We start from the raw sequence: 22,170 nt of genomic DNA on the forward strand, positions 1-22,170 counted from the left end.
TGACTTGCTCCACATTAAATGTCAGTGCCATACCTATTATCAGGAAAGGAGAAAGAATTTCATTTATTTTTCAAAATTCAGTGCCTGTATGTGAAAGATGTGACATGGAAGTTTGAAAGTAGCCAGTAAATTCTAAATGCACACTTGAGGTTTCTTGACATTAATAGGAGGCCCTCCCCAACCCCCGTATACAGTATGAGGTGCATTCAGTTGGAAGCTCTATAGTTCACATGGATTTCTGGTTTCAGGTCGCACACCATGCTCAGAAGCTGTTTCATCACACTTTCCATGTATGTGTTGTAGCTTCTGCTCAGTTCTTTTAACTTCTCAACCGTTTGTTCTTCTATTTCATCGGCAAGATTGCTTTGAGGCCCCATTATCTAACAAAGCAAATGAAGTTCAGAGACCACATGTCAGATTAAAATTAGATGGCATCATTTTAAAAACTACAGTCTCATTTTTGGTAATTGTTCTATGACATAAACATTATATATTCTTTCTTTATTATTTTTATTTTATGTGTATGAGTGTATTGCCTGCATGTATGTGAGTGCACCCATGTTGTGCAATGCTGCAAATGTCAGGAAAGGGCTTTGGATTCCCCTGGAACTGGAGTTAAGGATGGTTCTTAGCCACCATTGTGGGTGCTGTGAATCGAACTTGGGTCCTCTGTAAGACCAGTCAGTGCTCTTACCCGCTGAGCCATCTCTCCAGCCCCAAACATTATATATTCTCAATGCAAGAATTTTTTTTTTTCCCAGGGGCTGGTGAGATGGCTTAGTGGTTAGGTACACTGTCTGTTCTTGCAGAAGACCTGAGTTTGAAGCCCAGCACCCACATGGCAGCTAACAACTGTCTGTAACTCCAGTTCCAGGGATCCAACAGCCTCTTCTGTCCTCTATGGGCATTGCACGAAATGGGTGCACTTACCTACATGCAGGCAATACATGCATACGCATAAAATAAAATAAAAAATAAATAAAATATTTTTTCCAAGATCAGATAAGATTACTAAAAGCCTGGAGGTGAAGGATGAATTTCCCTGGTAACAAACCAGGCATAGCAGGCTCCTTTCACAGACTGCATGTGGGTTTCTAATCCCAATACTGTGCACACAAGTTTTTCCATAATATTTTCTGCATTTATAATGATTTGTATTCTATTCTCACAGCTTTCCTGTTGTTTACTTTCTGAATTACAAGTCTGGAAAACAAAGTTGAAAGATAACATTAGGCCTGTTTACTAGCTTTTAAAGAGCGAAAATTGACTTTTCTGTTGTCAAAATGTATTATCTGACCTCATTTCTTTTCTTTTTCGTTTGTTTTTGTTTTTGAGACAGAGTCTCACCATGTAGCCCTAGCTTGCTTAGAAAACATTGCATAGACTAGGCTGGCCTCAAACTCAAAGATCCGCCTGCCTCTGCCTCCTGATTTCTGGGATTAGAAGAGTGCACCACCATGCATGATGGGTATGTCTTTCTGGTTTTGCAATGGTTCCTGGTACTTTTTATTCTTCTTCTGTTCCATTATTCTCTCCATCAAGTCATGATCTGATTGAAAAGAAAATTAGCAATTTAAAGGAATCCTCCAGTGAAACACTTGGAAATTTATCCTGTGCTAAACAAATGATTCACTCCTCATTGACCTAATTTACCTCCCTGTAAGCCTGACCTTTTGATTTTTAAAGACAGGGTCTCATGTAGCCCATGTTGGTTTCAAACTCAGTATGTAGCTGAGAACAACCTTGAATTTCTCATCCTCCTGACTTCATCTCTGTAGTGCTAAGATTACAGGCATGTGACACTAATGCCCGGTTATGCAGTGCTTGAGCTCGAGGCCAAGGCATCATGCATCCTAGGAAAAACTAGGCAAACACTCTACCAACTAAACTACCTTCCAAGCCTACCCAATCTTTTTTTCTTTCATTCTTTTTATTTATTTTTTTTTTGGAGACAGAGATTCCCTGTAGCTCCAGCTGGCTTGAAACTTGCTATGTAGACTAGCCTGACCTTGATCTCATAGCCATCTGCCTGCCTCTGTCTCTCAAGTTCTGGGATTAAAGGCATGAACCACAGGAGCTTTCTTTTTTTTCCCCCAATATATATTTTTTACTGAAGTTTTGTGCATTTCATATTTCATACATTTTAATCATATTTTGACCATTTTTCCTGTCTGCACCCCTCATAGCTCCCCACTGGATTCCATGTATTCTGCTATATATGTGAAGGCCTATCCAGGCAAGTTTGTGTCTCAGGTGCCCCTCAGTATGGGTTCATCCATTGGAGTCTGGTTAGCCTATCTAGTGTCACTCCCTTAAAGAAGCTCAACTCTCCCTCACTCAGCAGTGATCAGCTGCCAATTGTTCCTTAGCTAAAGTTGGGGCTTCTTACTCATTTTCTCATTTCTATGCCGGGCTTTTGTCTGGTTTGAGTTTGCATGGGTCTTGTGCATGCTGTCATCACCATGCTGTAAAATCATCTGAGCAAGTTCTTAGCCACCTGGAAAACTCTGTTTTCTTGTGATCATCCCCGACTCTTACAATCTTTCAGCCCCCTCTTCCACAATGGTCTCTGGGCCCTGGGTGTCAGAGGATGAACATAGGAGTCCTATCCAGGGATGACATGCATTGTGTGAAACTGTAAACATAGCCAAATACACACAGCTGGTCAGGCAGAAGATTCTAGAGAAAAACCTACGTCTGTCACATCTCTAAGACAAATATAATTTCTCACTGAATGTTAAATATGTATCCTTATATTTACAGACAACTGCACCTCTTGCCACCCATCAAAGAAGCTCTGTTTGCAATGATGGAGACTATTGCAGAGTTCTATAGCTGGCCAAACACAGAGGATAAGTGTCTGTGAGATGCTGAGCCCTAAGTGGCACATCTACAATGGACCCTCTACACTTAAGGCTCACAAAATATAGCAGAACAGGGGATAGAGAGAATACTAATGCATCTCTCAACTCTCACCAGTGAAGCTTCCCCATGCAACAGACTGAAAGTAACACAGAAAGCCAGACTGGCCAAAAAGTAGAAAATAAGAGACCATGCTTTTCTTAAACACGGCTTTGTTAAGGCAAGTAGGTTGCAGTTTTTGTTTGTTTGTTTTTCTCTTCTGTATTTTAGTCAATAAATTCAATATACATCAAGTCATTCCATCAGAGATTGCCTTCTATTCCAGGGTTGGGATAGCTTTCTAATTTCTAGACTCCTTCTGGTTCCTAAGCTTGAAATCAAACATAACTGAGGATACTGGGTTCAAGTTCTTTCATTTGTAGCCTTGGCAATAGGAGGACAAACCAACTCAGAGAAAAGTATTTTGAGAAGCAACAGCTTCTGACACACAGAATAACTTTCCCACAGTAGTATTGTGAGAACTGAGTGTGTAAGAAACAACACACATAGTACAAATTCCTCTAGATAAGTTTTAAAATAGATGAGAACTATTTACTTATCAAAACAGTTCAATAAAAAAAAATTTTTTTTTCGAGCCGGGCGTGGTGGTGCACACCTGTAGGTGTGCACTCAGGAGGCAGAGGCAGGTGGATCTCTGTGAGTTCGAGCCCAGCCTGGTCTGTATAGTGAGTTCCAGGACAGCTGGGGCTACAGGGAGACCCTGTCTCAAAAAGACAAAAAAAAGCAAAATTTATTTTTCTTCTTAAAAATTCAGTGTCTTAAATGGGAATCTATCAAAGTAATAAAAACATTACCCCTAAATTTAAGCCTTGCTTGGTCAAAAACTCAAAGGCAAATTAATGTTGAACTATTGCCTATGTTCAGTACATATTATTGAGGTGGGCAACTGCCCAAGGTATTGCAGAGAATTTGCTACTTATGTTCTTTATGTTTATGTTGTCAGAAGCCCAAGACAGGAACACTTGGGACATCATATAAATAGGAAGTTGATAATTCCATACATCCATGATACATTTAGGCTAAATGTGTCACTTGAGGACTTTCACATGTCAATTCACAAAACTTAATTTTTGAGACTGATTTGTATGGCTTTACAGTGTCATATTTATGGTTATGGTAAGATATGTCAACACTTGATAATTTTCATTTATAAGTTCAAATGTTCCAGGTGAAGGAATAGCAGGGCTTCAGGTCAGCCCGTTACAAGCAAAACAATTTTAGGTACTCAATTTTTTATTGCTTTACAAGACAAAAATGTTCTCATATGAATCAAAAGGACACAAAACAAAACAAAACAAAACAAGATAAACCACTGTCAGTGTTGTTGCTTAGATTTCTGGTCCATCTAACCTTTTCTTATATTTACAAACACTGCTATTTTCTGAAGTCAAGATTTATTTCGGGCAATGTAATATCTGCTTTAGTTGAAGGCACTATATAGGGTGGCATGATAACCAGGGCATTAATAGATCTTTGATTAAGTCATATTAGTTGATATATAACCCACATGGAGATATCAGCTGGGATACAGTACTTGAAGTCAGGAACTTTGAAACACTCGGGTATTAAAAGATCTAAAATGCAACAACAGAAAGAAACATGAGTGAGCAATGCTCCCAGCAGGCAGAAAGCTCCTTTCTTGGGTCTCCTCCCAGATCTCCTAATTGCCCCGGATTAATGATGGCCAGATTTAGCGGGAATAGCAAGATGCCTGACCTCAGGAGATGGTGCCAGGGAAGAAGAGAATTACACTAATGGATTATGCTATGCTTGAAGTAGCACAGGATTAAATATGGTGACTTTCCTAGGGGCATTTTTTATCAACTAGCTGTAAAATTGTCTTGGAACTCTAATTCCCAAGAGTGATGGGTTTTAATTATTGTCCAAAGCAGAGAACAGATCTTTAGATAGATTTATATTTGATTGGATTCATCTTGGGAAATAATATTTCAAGATGTTTAACCTAACTACTTTCTAAAATTATGGTCATTTTTGTTATTACTTAAAAATTAGAAGTAGCTATCATATCAGAAACACATATAAGAAATCAAAGCTGGCTCTTGTTGAATATGTTGGGCTTATGGTGGGATTCACTAGAAAGGATAAAGACACAGAAATATCCAGTGTAATCTCAGCAAGTGTCTAGTGAATGTCTACTATGGAACACACATTGCTTTAAAGTCTAGGAAGACAAAGAATTTGTCTATTTCTAGGCTTACAGTTTAGCAAGAAAGAGGCAATAGATGAAATATAAATATGCAATAGCCATCCAATGATAAAAGCTATGGAGAAGAAGAAAAGACTATGTTATATCCCTTTATTTTTACAAGAGAGGTAATTTCGGATAATCAGGAAGAGACACTGAAGTTAAAGATAGATAAGGAAACATGAACAGGAGAGGGGCAGACAGTGAGAACGGAAAGGCCCCCTGGGTGGCATGCTCTGCCTCTTGGAGGAAGAGAAAGGTCAGGATGTCTAGAGTAGAGAAAGGAAAGACAAGTGTGTAGGAAACATAGGCACCAAGTGTGAGGACTGTATCCAGATGCATGGATAGGATTTGAGAATTTTGTTGATAGGAAGAATTCATTTTTTCTTACTGATCCACTTCATCCAAAGGAGAGCTTTTTATTTAAAGAAAGAACCTGATGGTAATTAACACAGAAGCCCAGAACTGGTCAAAGTGCAGAGAATAAGAGACTGCAGAGTGCTGAGCCCTAAATGGGATACCTGTATCACACCCTATCTTCCTAAGGCTCAGGGATCATTGCCAGAGAGGAGGCAGTAAGATTGTAGGAGCCAGAGGTGATGGATGAATGCCAGGAAACCATGTTGACTGGACACAGCAGAGCAGTTACACATAGAGACCCACAGTGCTTGTGACAGCATCCACAACACCTGTACAAGCTTAAGCCAGACAAAAACCCAGCATGACTGGAAGAGGTTGGGAAGAAGTCCCATCCCTAGCTCATCTATTGCCACTTGATAGATGCTAGGAGAGGGTGTTTTCCTTACTAGTGTGATGCCAGATACGTTGACCAGGCTTCAAAGGCAAGACCCACATCCAAGAGCATTTTAGAAACACAGGTTAGACTCAATAGGCCTTTAAAAAAGAAAAATAATAATAGAGGACATGAAGTTGGGGAGAGTGTTAAGGTGGAGGTAGAGGGTCTGAATGTGATAAAAATACATTGTATGAAAACTTCAAAGAATCAAAACTATTTTTAAAAACAACCTACTCAGAAAGTTTTTTTCAACAATCAAATCCAGCTTATCTAATTCTTGGTGAATTCTTCATCTATTTCTACTAAGATAAAGTTTGTAAATGAAGAGTTTTCTGAACTCTTGTGTTTCATTTTGCAATGTCAGGCTTCTGAATAGAGCTTTAGTTGTATTTTAATGAGGCAAAGCATACCACATCAACTTAGTTATGATATGTAGTGCTCAATGCTTTCTATTCTCGGTTGCAACGTGGGATGATGTTGCTTCTGAAAATTTCATGCACTTTTTCGTGTTATTGTTCTTTGGGTTATTTATTTATGTGTGTATCCATGTATATGTATGTTACATGTGTGTGAGTATCTTTGGAGGCCAGAAAGCATTGGAATGGGAGTTAAAGGAGGTCGTGAGCTGCCTGGGTAATGGGAACTGAATTCAGGTCTTCTGGAAGAGCAGCAAGTGCTTTAACCACTGAGTCATCTCCTCAGCCCCATCATGCACTTATTTTTTTATTACAAACCATAAAAACTTAAAAATGATAGTGTAGGAAAAAGTCCAGTTTCTTCATATTTAAGTGAAACATTTACTGAATGAAGGTAATCATTTACCAAGGAAATCATAAGGAAATACCAGTGGCTTTCTTTGTGTTTTTGATTTTTTTGAAACAGGTTCAGGCTGCCTTGAACTCATGATCCTCCTGCCCTTGCCCCTTGAATGCTGGGATTATAGACATCCATGGCACCAGAGAGCTTAAAACGATATCTACTCATATCCACTAAGAGACTTGAGCTGACAATTCATTCTGCATCTTATCCTGAATATCATTAATTCTATTAGTAAACATTAATAAATAAATACTAAATGTTTTCTGAAGATTTTTTCTTATTAACACATGCTGAATCAATAATCTGTGATAAGAATATTTTAACCAGTCAGTTCAAGTATATATTTGAGAATATGAACTTGAACACCTTCTATGCATTAGGCAGCAACTGAGTGACCTTTTTATATGATCTTAAAGATGTAGCTATGTTCACCCTTGAGTAGAGTGCGCCTGCTGATTTCAGTGGTTTGTTCAGTATTCTATATTACATGTTATGCATAGGAACACTTCATTATCTAAGCACATGGAAGTCAGTGCTGGTCCCTCCTCACCTTCGACTGCTTCAGGCGGAACGCCTTCTCCCTCTGCATCCTATACCGGTCAGTCTCCCCTACTGCTTCTTCTGTAGCTTGTTTCAGTCGCCTCCCTTTTCCTGAAAATAAACAGTGGCACAGAAGGGATGGAATTCCTTTTTACTACATAAAGAATTGCAAGTGATTTAAAAAGTTTTTTTTTAAAAAAAGATTTTGAGACAGGGTCTCACTATGTAACCCCAACAGGGCTGGAATTCATTACGTAGACCAGGTTGGCTTGGAACTAGCTATATAGACCAGGCTGTCTTGGAACTCATGGAGAGCCACCTACCTGCCTCTGCTTTTCAAACGCTGGGATTAAGGGCGTGTACCACCATGCCTGGCAGCATTTGGCTAAGAGCTCATACCGCTTTTGCAGTGGACAGGAGCTGGGTCCCTAGCAGCTGCTTCAGACACCCACACCCACATGCACACACCCACATAGATACATACACATTCACATAATTAAAAAATAAATAAATCTTTGGGCTGGAGAGGATAGCTCAGCCACTAAGTATGTTCATTTGTCTTCTAAAGGATAAGAGTTCAGTTTCCAGCAAATGATTAAAAAATTACATTGATTAGTTCTCTATTTTTTTAAGAGTTTTTTCCATTATTTCAAACTTCATTAAAACAATATTAGAAATGTTCCCTTTTTTTTTCAATTGGATTCTTTAGAGCATCAGAGTGACAACTTTCTTTCACACTTACATATTAAAATAAAATATCTACCCATTTACTCACAGCAGTAACAGTCAGAGAACAGCTTTCAGCTGTCACTTACTCAAAAAAGACATTATTTGGTCAGAGTTTCTGTCCTGACTCATTGCCAGGCATCGTTCAGTCTACACCAACTGGATCCTATTTAACACTGGCACGTCTCCAAAATCGCTACAGACAAGCAGCTCTATCAAATGACTTCCAATTTTTAAAGCATTTTATTGGGATTTTTTTCCTTACCATTTGCTACTCAAGAATGTCTGATTAAGCCTCACAACACATCAAAGTCATTTTTTTTCTTGCAGTAGCTTTCTCTGAGGGGAACTTGAAAGAGGCTGTAAAACCAATTGTTTTTAATGGTTGGGAGATTTAGTTAAGTAGCCCTCTTTTCTTTTATTAAGAGCAAAGGTGTAAGCTTTAAGCTGGCAGACTAGTCAACAACGGAAGCTTTAGGGAAACACAACAGTTATGTTATACATGTGAGGTGGGTTTTTCTGACAACAGAGTAATATGAGACATGCCATGCCCCACCACCATTGACCTTCAGGGGCTAGGTATGAATGCTTTGTAACTTTAAAACTTTAAAGAATCTCCAACTGTATTCATTTTTCTCTCTGAATCTGTTGTCTTTCCATTTCAGTTGAGATACCTTATTCTTTTGCCTATTTAACATTGTTTATGGACTCTGATAATATTTCAAGCTTTAGATACAATTGTTTTTAAATTTTATGTGTATGAGTGTTATGCCTGCATGTATGTTAGGGCACCCGTGTCATGCAGTGTCCTCAGAGGACAGAAGAAGGCATCAGATCCCCTGGAACTGATGTTAAGGACAGTATTAGCTGCCATATGCATGCTGGGATTCAAACCTGGGTCTTCTGCAAGAGCAGTCAGTGCTCTTAACTGATGAGACATCTCTCCAGCCCTGAATATAATTTTTAAATGTTTCATTGTACAAACTTTGAACTAAGTAAGCACTCCTCATTAAGTAGCAAGAAAAGAAAATCATTTTAAAATTTAATTTTCAGAGTTATAATAATAATAATTATTATTGTGTGTGTATGTGTGTGTGTATACATGCCACAGCATGAGAGTCAAGGTCAGAGAACAAATCACTCTATAGAGTGGGTTCTCTTCTTACACCGTCTCTGGGGCTGAACTCAAATGGTCACCTTTTGGGGCAAGCACTTTAAACTGCTGAGCCATATCACTGAACCAGGAAAGAAAATCCTAATATAAACTTTTGTCTGTTACCCACATTCCCATTGGGTATAGATCGCTTCTCAGTCTTTCTCTGCTGTGTCAGTGTTGCTTTGATAGTCACTGGAAATGTGTTTAGAATAAAGACAGACTCACAGTTACCAACTGAGCAGTGCCTCTTACAATGCCTAGCAACCTTGGATGGAACTAGGCAAACCTTGTTCACAATAGATAATTGCCTCTGTTTTCACTGTTTTTAAAGTCCAAAGTCTGTTGGAAACTAATATTGCTGATGCTTGAGGCTTAGCAAAACAATAACAGCAAGGCTTACCTTTTCCTTACTCAGTTAATGGTTACTGTCTAGAACCTTCTGGCCCTAACAATTTCATGGTAACACACACACCCTATTCACAGAGATTGTCTGAATGCTTTCTTCTCATTAACATTAGGGCAAAAACAAAATGTCAGTATATTAACATTTTCCTAGTACTCGTGACTTGTTGTATACGTCATTATCTTACAAAATGAATTGTGCAAAGTTCCATTATTCCCCATCTTAATTGAAAAATATGTAAAAGTACCAGTTTCAAAGTCATAACTCTCTGCTACACTAAAAATATGTAATGAAAGGAAAAGCTTTCTGTGCCCTACCCCTGAGCAGAACCCAGGGCTGCCCTAAGAGACTCCATCACACAGTGACAGGCTCTGAGCCTGTCTGTGATTCCCCTGTCATGGCACCAGGCACCTGCTGGTTCTTATTCAATTACAGAGGAGAGCTGCAGGGAAATCGCTGCTGGCACAGCAATTTTCGAATAGACTCAGCAGCTGCCGCTGTGTGAGAGCCTGCATATGCTACACCTGATTTAATCCAGCGGAAGAAATGGGAGCCCAAAGCCGACTGTTTGGTTAGAGGTGAAGGAAAATGCATGCCTCAAATCCGCTCGTATTAACCTCTGACTTGCTTCTCTCTATGTGCAGGAAGACTGCCAGAGTTTGAAATTATAACTATCTCTCTTCCTAAGCATCAAAACATAGTTACTATGAGCCAATAAAGTTCATATTTTTATTCCCAATTTATTCTATATCAAACATAGGGGTGAGCGCATGGCACAGCTGCAGATTTTATATGTAACAGTTGAATTTATGGGCCCACAATATCTACAAGGATGCACAGGCCCATTAGTTCAAGGGTTCTGATTTTTGACTCAGAAAACCTTTTCATTTTAAGCATCATGATTTTAAATAGTTCTTATAAGGATGATGCAGAGTGGTTCTGGAGAGATGAGGCCCTGAAAGGATGCTGCAGAATGGCTCCAGAGAGATGAGGCCCTAGAAGGGTGCTGCAGAGTGGTTCTGGAGGAATGAGGCCCTCAAAGCATGCTGCAGAGTGTGTGCTGACTACTTCCTGTGTAAACATACAGCCAGAACAGAGAATGAAGAAATTCATGTCATTTCTAGTCCTTGCTATGGAGAAGATGGTATCGATTCAACATATTTTGGAAATGTGTACATACTGCCCAAGGTTCCAAGAGGATCATTATCCAGTAAAATTTCAAAGAGTTTACAAAAACCCATTGTGAAAATAGTGATGCACATATTGTGTTTTTGTTTGTTTTGCAGCCATTAAAAATCACATGGAAGTTTATTTCTACTACTAAGATTGTAGAGCACATGAGCTTCTACTCCACCCCTCTGTCATCCTGTATTTTATGTTAATATAAATCAGAAATCAGGTGTCTAATAGCTCTGTCATGGGCTCTAAGAAGACTTTTGGGGGAGCTAGACAAGAACTGAGGAGGGAGCCAGGACAGCAATGGTGATGGTAGGACATTATAAAGACTGGAAAAGGGCAGAAGACTTGTTCTAAGCTAATATAGGAGACTTTGTAAATAGCTCCACCTGAATAAAGCCATGCGCATTTTTACACATCTGTCCTGTCCTACAGACTTGGGCCATGTTTAACGGGTCATCCCTCAGAGGTATTCCACATGTTCTCCAGGAAAGAAAAGGGGTGGTGGTGGTAGAATGCTGTTCAGGAGGTTTTCTGGGAAAGGATTAAAAAATTAATCTGGGGCAAGTTATAACTGCTTCTGTATAGGAGACAGGGTAATGCTCAAAATGGAATCCTTAGCTTTCTGTCTAAGACAGGCCAAAGGAACTGTGTGCTCCAAGGTGCAATGAGCCCTTGGAGACACACTATTTTCGTCTTTCACTTGGACTGTTATTTGCAAAATGTCTTTTTCCAATGGAGAAGATGGGCTTTGTTTTATGAACTTGGAAGGGAATCAGAATTACACAGTAAAAATCAGTATCAGACATTATTAAAACCTTTGTGACTTTGACCAGGTTATATAAAATTTCTAAGTTTACAGTTTTCTCATTTAGAAAACAGAAGTTATCATCAATTACTTTGAGCCATTGGAAGGATTAATAAAAGATATTATAGGATGTGCTTAACAAAGAGTGGTCACTTAATGATTTTTAATCATTTTTAGGAAAAACAGGTCAAGAAAAAAGGCAGCAGGCAACATAAGGACCTGAGGACAGATCCCCAGGGTGTCACCAGAGAGGCCCCTGAAGGTTCCCCTGCAGATGCCCAAGGGCTGGCAATGAGAATGCAGCTGGACAGCTAGGTCTGCAGTTCAGGAGGATGGTGGGGGGCAGATTTGCATGTGCATGTCAGTCATCCAGGTCTGTGAATGTGCTAATCATTGCAGTGGTGTTTGGATGGAAACCCAAGGAGCGTGTACAGAAGGAAAAGCAGAGGGCCAAGGTTTAATGTTGGGCAAATAGCAAAACAATCTTCCAGAGAAGAAGGATGATAGAGAAGTAATGAAAACCAGAAGAGAGACAAGGATAAGGCCAACACCGACACTACAGAGAATGAAAACGACACTTGAATCCTTATGATTACCATATTTCTAGTGTGTGCCACACTCTATTCTAGATCTCTGGATATAACAGGGGAAGATCACAAGCATCTTGTTTCCATGCCGTCTGTATTCTGAATGTAATTCAGGAGGCAGAAAGTAGACAGTCGCATATAACATGACAGGAATGTTGAGAACCATGAAGAACAAAGGATAAAAGGATATAAAGAAATGGTGGTAGGTTACAATTAATACAGATGAGGTCTCTTGGATGAAATGACATATGAGCAGAGTCTCAAGGAACACAGAGCCTCACACAAGCAGAGGGAACAGAAAACACACGGGTCCTGAAGTGGGAGGTACTTGACATGCATAAGGAACAGCTCCAGCAACTAGATGGCTAAAGTTGCAAAATCACTATCCATCAAATTTAAGATTCAGTTTAATCAGAGAGGTAGCTCATAGGGAATGCCTAGAATGTTGCTCTTTGAGATGCTAAATCCATGAAGGATTCCTAGGTAAGGTGTGGTACAACATTACCTATGATTTCAAGGATCTTTTGGCTGCGGTAGTAAAAGCTGATTGTACAGATAAGGGAGTAGCATGGAAGTAACTTGGATCAGACTTGGAAGGAAGAGGCTATGTGTAGTTTGAAGGTGGAGAAGTTGGTTGACAAACAGAGAAAGACATGGCTATGATGATCCCAACATTTTTCTGTCTGGCCAAATGCAGTTTTGTTGAGTTGCCAAACATCCAGTGGTGTAGAAAAAGCTGGGGCTTATCTGGATTTGGAGCTCAAAGAAGCAATTAGAGCCTGAGCAAGTTTGACATCATCAGTATGTAAGCCATGGGATTAGGTTAGACGACCTGGGAAGTGTCTGTAGAGACAGAGGAGAAAAAAATCCCAGTTGGAGACCTGGCATTAGATATTGACAAAATGTGGGAAATCAAACAAGAGAGGAGTGAAATAAGGGAAGAGCTTTAGAGATGAAAGGGGTTTTCATTGAGAGTGAGATATTGAACTAGCAGGTTTAAGGATCCTGGTGATCTTGTGACTCTCTAGGAGCAAAAGTTCAGGGGAAAATTAAATATGAAAAATGTAGACACAATCCAGACAACTTCGATGGGATGTTTCTACCACAAGGGGAGAAGGAATAGGTAAGACAGGGCTTCAGGGTGATTAAGTAAACCTGACAATTAGAAGGTGCTATAAATATAATTCTGTCCTCTTCCCCTCATCTCAGAGCCCTGTCCATTTGCCTTTATTTTGAAAGAGTCTATATAGATGTGTCAAGCAAAGTTGAGGTTGTACCAGATTAAAAGGGATCTTAAATTTGATGGGTGGTGATATTGCAAGGAGAGATTTGAGAAGGAGATACAGAGACAGAGCAGGAGCACAGGGGAAGAAGGACAAATGCTCATAGAGGCAGGGGTTAGAATGATGCAGGTATGAGCCAAGGAGTAACAAAGTGTGCTGACACCACCAGTCGCTAAGAGGGAGGCATGCCCTGGCTTCTCTTTCGTTGATTCCAGAAGATTCATCTGGTCTAGAAATTTGATTCTGGACTTCTGGCCTTAAAGACTCTAAGGTAATAAGTTTCTGTTGTTTAAAGATACCCAGTCTGTGGTGATTTGTTACAGCAGTCCTAGGAAACTAATGCAGAACAGTGGATAGGATAACAGCAATCCAGTTGTGTACTAGAGGCAAAGCTAGGTACTGGAGTCAAGTGGGAAGTATTGCTTTCCAAATGAAGGTGCCATTTGACAGAAACACAGCAGAGGCTATCATGGTTGGCTATGAAAACAAAAGATGATCTGGGAATGTCTGGATATTTCTGTGGCTAACATCTTTGGTTCTGTTTTAAAAATGTTTTTGCTTTTTGGAGCTTGTCAATGATGGAATCTACCTGATTTAAATCATGCCGTGATTTCCTCAGTTATTTAAAACATTGGAAAAAGAGAAAAGTCACTAGGAATAAAACAACAACAACAACAACAACACTAACAACAACAACAACAACAACAACACACACACACACACACACAAACACACACACACACCACAGCAGCCTGCCTTTGGTCATTGTGAGTGCTCCTGAGAGCCCCTCTCTGACTCTATTTCCCTTTGTGTCCATTTTCCTTGATGATTTAATGTACTTTTCCTTTAGTTACATTTTCCCTTTTACAACCTTTTTGCACAGATCCTGGATTAAATGTAACCAAATGCTATTACCAGTCAAAAGTATTGTATATTTTAATATGACCCACTCAAAGATGTGAAAGAGCAGCATACTACAAATACTCTGCTAGTCTGGATATAAAGAAAGAAGAAGTTTGTATAGGCCTGAAAACATTTAAGACAGGGTCATGAAATTCTAATATAAGAACTTTACTTTATTAGTTTATTAAAAGACATGTCTTCATGAACTAAAACATCTGCTTGCTAAGTGAAGACTTAATTAAATAAAGGTGCTGGCTTAAATGATCCTGATTATCTGCAGATTTGGAAACAAATAGGTGATTTACTAGCTTAAAAAACTGACAGGTGATATACCCATAAAAACTACACCGAAGGATTATATTAGCTGATGTCGTCTAAGCAGACAGCCGAGTTATTTCTTGAATACATTTTGCATCAGAGTAATTCAGTGAGAGATTCCGGTCATAGAAGATTATGCTTTTGAAACTATTAAAAATGCCATTTTGATGTTTTCTGAAATGGAATTCTGTTTATTATTTGGAGGGATATTAATAGACAATTTTACTGAGACTCTGTTATGTGCTAAGCAGAGACCTTAATCATTTATAAGTGTTAACTCAGTTGAACACTCCATGAATTAGTAGATCGATATTCTGAGATGAAAGAAATCAACAGAGGTGACCGCCTGGGGTCATGTAGCCAGTAGGAAGCAGGAGTGAGATACCCACCTGGCAGGGCAGCCCCAGGCAGGGAGGACTGAGCAGGAGGGGGTGTCCTTTGCTTGTGGTCTAATAGTCTAGAACTCCAGGGGCAAATTTTCTCACATAAAGACTAAAAGTTTTACATTTTACGTATCTTTTGAACTATATCCTATAATGCAATTTATACTTTTAACTTTAGCACAGATTCCTTTTTTCTATAGTTTGAAAAGCAGGTGAGTCGAGTGTGTTCGTTTGTGAAAAAGGTTATGACACATGTTAGAAAATGATTCAAGAATATGATGTGGGGCTTCATGCCTGTGAGCATTTCAGCTGAGCAGTGTTAATGCAGTGTTCCAGGGCTTTCTCATTTTCAGTGGGTGTAGATCTAATGAAATCACCACGTATTTCAGAGAAGGACAAGTGTCTGTTCCTCCTCTTGATGCTGGTACCTTAGATTTCTAATTTAGCTCTGACTGAAGCTGCAGTTCAATACTGAGACGTGGACCTCCAGGGCATGTCTATGACACTCCCTTGTAAAAATGTAACTTGTCTTAGAACAACAAATTGCCTCTGTTTTGATTAATAAATTATCCACTGAGCAAAAATCTTAACTGCAGGTAAGATCATTTAAAGAACTGTAAATCCTTGACTCCATCAACCTGCAGTGAGGTTGCCTAGCAGGTAAAAATGCTTGTGAGAGTCTTAAGGGATATGCCTTGAGCTGTATTCAGTGACCACAGGCACGTAGCTAACTTCTCTAGTCTTCTGTTGGTCTCCTCGGTGTAAGAGATGTAGACCCAGAATTTCAGGGGTGAAAAGGAGTGAAATCAGGCTTTTTACTCCACTCTGTACCATGATGCTCCTATTGTTACCACTTAGAGTAATATATATCTACAGTGTGCATTATAAACAAAATAACCCTACATATTCATATTCAGTTTGCAGTCAAATTTACATATATTTTTCTTAGCCTTTAAACATCTCAATTGCTAGAGAGATGATAGATTAGAGAGAGGTACAGATGGCTATATAACTTGGTTTTATTTTTTTGACAACTAAAGCTCAGAGATGCTAAATCATTTTTATCAAGTAATATAGATGTTTAACTCAAGTGGACTTTTATTCTCTGCTGTCTCACAACCTGACTTTTCAGTCCTATCCACACCCCTGCCCACTGTCCTCAAGTCTGTGTTGGTAGCCAGTGAGGCCTGTGAGAGCAGGGACTGACCTGTTCCATTTCTATAGACCCCTTGCCTCTTAGGAGAATTCCTGATTCATCAGGTCTACTGTCCTTAATCTGTGAGTCTCCAGGCATTTATATTACGTACTGTTACGGAACCATTTTACTGGAATCTGAGGGAGTCTTCCTTAACAAACCAGATTAACAATTAATATGTAACAGCTTAACTGATACATACTACTGCCTTGGTCCTGTAGGACTTTTCTAAAAATAATGATTAGTTTCACCACCACCACCACCCCCCCGCTGCCTTTTCCTGCCCTCCCTTTTCTCTCTCTTTCTTTCTCTCCTTTTCTTTCCTTCCCCTCCCTCCCTCCTTTCCTCCCTCTCTCCTTCCTTTCTTTCTTCCTTCCTTCCTTCCTTCCTTTCTTCCTTCCCTTTCTTTCTTTCTTTCTTTCTTTCTTCCTTTTCTTTTGTAAATGTATGCTCACCAGTCCTACTGAAATAAACTGAGTTTCTGACTTTCAAATAAATGGATTTAAGAGAGAGTAGTTTATTATGGTTCTTAGTTTGACTCTCTATTCTGACTATATGTCAAATTTACAATTGAACATTTTTATGAAGAGTTTGTTAAAATGATGGCCATATGTCTGTCTGTCACTATTTCATTTCTTTAAAAAACAGGCATTAATTTTACACTTAACTCACGATTATTTCAATAAGGAAGAGTTAGGTCTGTTCATCAGGTTGTTCCAACATGGCTTAGAAGTAGTTGGCACCCAATGCATTTTTACTGAGTTGAACGAATGAAATGAAAACTGCTGAACCATGAGGAAGTTATACTATACTAGGTACCTAAGGTAACAGTTTCCTTTTGCCAAGGAATACTGAAGAACTGAGTAGGATGGGTGCTGTTGTAACTAAACTGCCACCTGCTGACAGCTTGGGAAAAAAACAACCTGTGTCCAGTGCAAATTGTCCTCCAGCCTCTTTACGATTAAAGAGGACACACTGACATGCTTTACAAATCTGAGTTCAGGAGTGGCTAATGGTCAAAATATTTTCAAAAATGCTTTAAAACTTGAGCTATTTACTATTATTGATTAGTCTCACTGAATAATCATGAGCTAAGATACGGTATAGTAATGTGTATACATATAAGTGTATATATATACATAATATATGTACAAAGTTATCAGTGAAACTGGACATTTTGTACAAAAATAATAAAATACATATTTTCCACAGCGATTTCTAAGGAAAGGTAACCTGAGAAAAGCACGCTTTCTAAAGAGAAAGAAGTTTGGTGTATCCTCATTATGGGCTGGAAAGCACAGTGCCTTCGGCGGCTCCCACCCACAAGCAACTTGTATGATTAGCAGCATTTCCTCTCTAATGACCTTGAAATGAGACAGTCAGCAAGATGAGTCTGAATTATGTGACGATATTGATTTTGCTTGAATTCACTATTGTCCTTTTGTTTCTTCAATCATGAGAAACAAAGGCACCATAATTATCACATCTTGCAATATTTTGATCTTCCAGAAGTTTTAAATGTGACTAAAGAAATCTGAGTAGAAGACATTAGAGTTCTCTAGACCATTTGAATGGGCAGGTTCTGGACTCCTTGGTTTTCCATAAAATTGTTGTGTTCATGCCATCTTACAATTGCTTGCATGACTCATTTCAGGACAGGAAGCTGGGCTGTAGCTAGGGCGTGCCCTCAGTACCTTTCTCCTTCCCTGTGGTGGTCACCCCACTTGGGGTCTTCTTTTGTGTTGCTGCTGCTCATGTAACTGGGTGTTGAGGAAATCCATTTATCACAAGGCAATGGTTTTACCCTGACTGGAAACCCCAGAGGACAGAATAGTGCCACCTGGTTTCTTCTCTGTCCTCTAAGAAGTTACATAAGCAACACTTGTGAGGACATATCCCCTTTCTATCAGATTTTGAATCTATTTGCAGACATATGGCAAAAAAAAAAAAATCACAATGAAGATGAATGACAGTACAAATGATTATAAATTAAATTGTGTTGTGATATGAAATATAACTGGAAAAATATAGATCTGGCCTTAGCAAAGCAAAATTTAAGATGTAGATTGGCAACATGTATAAAAATTATGTAAATTTCCTATACTGCATCGATTAGGAGCTTGCTGAGGTGTCAGACCTGATCCAGTTCCTATCTCTACCAAGTTCCCTCTGTATGACCTTGAATAAACTGTGTGATGCCTCTCAGCATCAATTCCTCTCCTTCCACAAAGGTCATTGTGAAGAGTCAACAAAACAAATATTGAGCACGGTGGCTGGCACCTTATTTTCTATTTTTAAAATATAACCCTGAGAAAATCATAAATCCCCTGTTTTTGCATACATGAAATAATAAGGCCTTCTTCATATTGTGACTATCAGTGAGAGCAGGAAGAGAGTTGACATTTATTGAGGATATTCACATGCAAATACACAGATGCAGGATGGCTATGAAACTAAAACGGAAACATTGAAAAATCTGGAATTTAAAAGCTGTCAAGACAGGGAAGACAGTGAGGTTTATTAAACATTATCCCAATTTTATAGAACTGTAAACTGAGGCTTACAAAGGATGAGTAAGTAGATTCAATCTCGGCATTGTCTATTGCTTAACCATTTCACAATATTGTGAAAACCAAGGTGTGTCAGCAGGAAGGAAAGCACAGAATCAGGCCTAAGCCCACGTGTCCATAGCCTACCCACTGTTCATTTAGCACATGGCCTTTCAAAACGATCTGAGTTAGAAAACTTGCTCCCAGCTGTAGCAGTGGGGAACCATGACTGGACAGTTCCTATGGATGGCTAATCTTTCATAGGGAGCCAAGCTACACCAGAGTTTAAACTCAGGTCTGCCTGACGAGGCAGCTTCCGCTGCTCCTCTCCCTCACTCTGCTGCATTTTCTGTCCAAACCCTCACAGGTGAGACTTACTCTTCTTGGCTTCCTCGAGTTTGTCCTTGGCCCTTTTCTCTGCCTGCAGGAGCTGTTGAATCCCCTGAGACTGGCTGGTCATGGTGACTTGCTCGGGGTAAGGTGACTTCTATGGAAGCTAGGACACAGGGGTCCTTTTATGCTTAGATATCGCCACATAACTCAGCTTGTTTTGTCAACAGCGAACACAGAGCTGTTTTTTCCAAACTGGCCTGATTAGGCCAGAGAGTTGGGTATTAAGGTGAGCCCAAGGTGGAATCCAGAAAAACAAGTTAGTCAATATGAGAAGCTGAGAATTCACTGTTTGGTAACTCCAGCTCTTCCACATAGTCCCGGTGTCTATAATGGGCTATTGTGTTCACTTACAGAGAATGAATGAGGCATCTTTAGGCCTCAAGATGATGATTAGTTTCTATCATCTTCTTAGAGATATTGACTAACTGTGGAATTTGTCTTTCAGGGCACAGTGTTCTCTCCATTCATTGTCCTTGCGGCACTTATCTTGGGAATTTATGTGTTTCTAGTGATTCAATTATCTGCTTGGGGAAAATTTATTTTCCTTCTGTGAGGAAGGAGATTTCCTGGCATTGTGCACAGAAGATGGACTGAGGCTCTGTTCTTCTCCTGTCCTAGGCCTCAGGTGATAGGAAAAGATTGCTTCGACATATTGCTTGTATGGTGGCTCTCTTGTGATACTTGGTTGCTGTGCAAGGAGGTCTTAGTACAGCATCAAAAATTAATGATAACAGAAATTATTACTATGCTTTCCAGGTTAACTTAAATAAGGCTTTTATATTACTCAGTGATTATTTGGGGGGTATCCTAAGATAATGCAATGATGTTCTCATATTTTATTTGATGCTATTCAGTAGTGGTTGGAAAAATGAGAAAGCTGGTCACAGTAAAGAATCATAATGTACCATTTATATGTCTCTGGAACCTTTATATGAAATAAAAAGTTGTTCTTTTTTACTTAGAGTGAAGGCTTTCCCCCCTGTATATCTGCAGATTGGAGTTTCATGGACTGTTGCTTTCATAGACAATACCTCTGTCACCTCATCCATAAGCAAGGTTCAATTTATTTCAATAGGCTCCTGGATTTAAAAACAATTTGAGAGCTAAAGCTTTTAAGGTTTAAAAGTCTATTTTTTCCTAATCATTTCATGTTGTGTCAAGCCTATTGGCAGCAAGCAGTGCAGTCTCTGTGTCAGCCTTAGCAAATTTTTCCAAAAGGGTAAGTCCCCCCCGCCCCGAATCATTTTTCTTTATTTGGACATACATATTAAACCAGTTCCTCTTCCTCCTCCTCCTCCTCCTCCTCCTCCACAAACAGGATACATATAGCAAGACCTGAAAGGATCACCAATTCAGGAGCCTCCGTGCTTGTGGAGTTGAGTGGCACCAGCCTCATCTCATGTGGATGCATTCACAACCTGAACGTTTTGTTTCTTTATGTCCTTAGTAACAATAATCACAAAGAATATTTTCAAAGACATAACATTGTATCTTCATGCTAATAAAACATAGATACACACCTACAGAAATCCTTTCTCTCCCCCTCCCCCCTTCCTCCTCCTCCTCCTCCTCCTCCTCTTCCTTTGTCTTGTGACAAGGTCTGATTTTCTTGCCTCCACCTCTTGAGTGCTAGAATAGCAGACACGAACCACTATGTTAGGATTATGGCCATCGGGGATCAAAGCACACTAGCCACAAACTGAACCACATCCCCAGCCCCTCAAATCGGCTTCTACAATGTTTAATTTTATTGTATGATTATAATAATTAATACAACTGAGATAAATAGATTTGTGACTGATCATGGCTCTTGGTCAACATGCATTTCTACTGGATTTCAGCCTGTCTTAGCAGCACTATTCACCAACTGAAGGATTAGAGATTAGTAGTTATTGTTGTGAATTGTTAAGTGGAGATTGTTCTAAGAAACCTATCTTGATCTTGTGCCAGCTGTATTTATTGAGCATCCCTGGTGTGGTTCCTTTGGAATAAAATGTAGTGCAGCATTATAAAGCAAAGATAATTCACAGGGATAGAAATTCCAAGGGAAGAAAGAAAGGACTTTGTGAGAATGATTCTTTCTTTACATTGTGTAGAAAATGCAATGTGTCCTGTAAGGTCCCTGGCATGGTAAACTCCATGCTGGTCCAATCCTAACCCTTTCCAGTGTGCTTCATTTCATTCATTGAAATCAATTTGCATAAAAATATAACATGAGGGCTGGAGAGATGGCTCGGCAATTAAGAGTACTAATTACTCTTGCAGAAGACTTGGGTTCAATTCCCAGCACAACTGTCTGTACCTCCAGTTCCAGGGGATCTGACACCTTCTTCTGACCTCCATGGGCACTGCATGACATGGGTGCACTTACACACATGTAGGCAAAACACTCACACACGTAAAATAAAAATAAAAAATGAATCAAAAAACATGAATAGATATGTATTTTATCATCAGAAGGGGCTAATGTTATGCTTTCAGATACATATTTAGGATAGAAAAATTCTTACTATATGAAATATAAAAAATACTTAACATCACTACCCATAACTACCACAGGGTGATAGACATCAATGATTCACTTTGGGATTAATTATACCATCTGGGTATTTGAACGATGAGAACTAAGCAACGTTGCAATTAACTTTTCATCTTGCATAGTTGTCAAACTTCAATAAAAATTCTATACTTAAGCTCTGGTAAGTAATAGTGACTTTTGAAAAGCTACCCGTTCAGTTAGAAGAAAGGAGATTTATAATCATTGGGCCCTTTCAAATTACCTGCAATTCATAGAGAATACACTGAAGACAGTAAAACTGCTTTCCACATGACTGGGAAATGGGGAGGAAGAGAGAAAGAGAGCAGAACCCATTGTCCCCTTCAAAGCCACATACCAGTGGCCTAAGAGTCTCCTAGACACCACCTTTTAAAGTTCTACCACCTCCCAATTGGTCTGAGCTTTGACATCTGGGCCTTCCAGAGACATCCCAGATTTTATATATATATA

The 22,170-nt window shown here is 39.3% G+C and overlaps 1 protein-coding gene across 1 annotated transcript; it reads right to left on the reverse strand.

Moving 5' to 3' along the window:
- Positions 1 to 206: 206 nt before the first annotated feature.
- Atp6v1g3 (ATPase H+ transporting V1 subunit G3) lies at positions 207 to 19,230 on the reverse strand. The gene is made up of 4 exons (XM_017797437.1): positions 19,149 to 19,230; positions 18,359 to 18,376; positions 7,294 to 7,394; positions 207 to 380 (listed from the first exon to the last, which is right to left on the reverse strand). Exons 1-4 carry the CDS (start codon positions 19,228 to 19,230, stop codon positions 207 to 209), a joined length of 375 nt encoding a protein of 124 aa, XP_017652926.1.
- Between the last annotated feature and the right edge of the window lie 2,940 nt (positions 19,231 to 22,170).

The sequence above is a fragment of the Nannospalax galili genome, unplaced genomic scaffold (genome assembly GCF_000622305.1).
Source record: "Nannospalax galili isolate Female #2095 unplaced genomic scaffold, S.galili_v1.0 scaffold113, whole genome shotgun sequence".
NCBI classification, from domain to species: Eukaryota; Metazoa; Chordata; class Mammalia; order Rodentia; family Spalacidae; genus Nannospalax; species Nannospalax galili.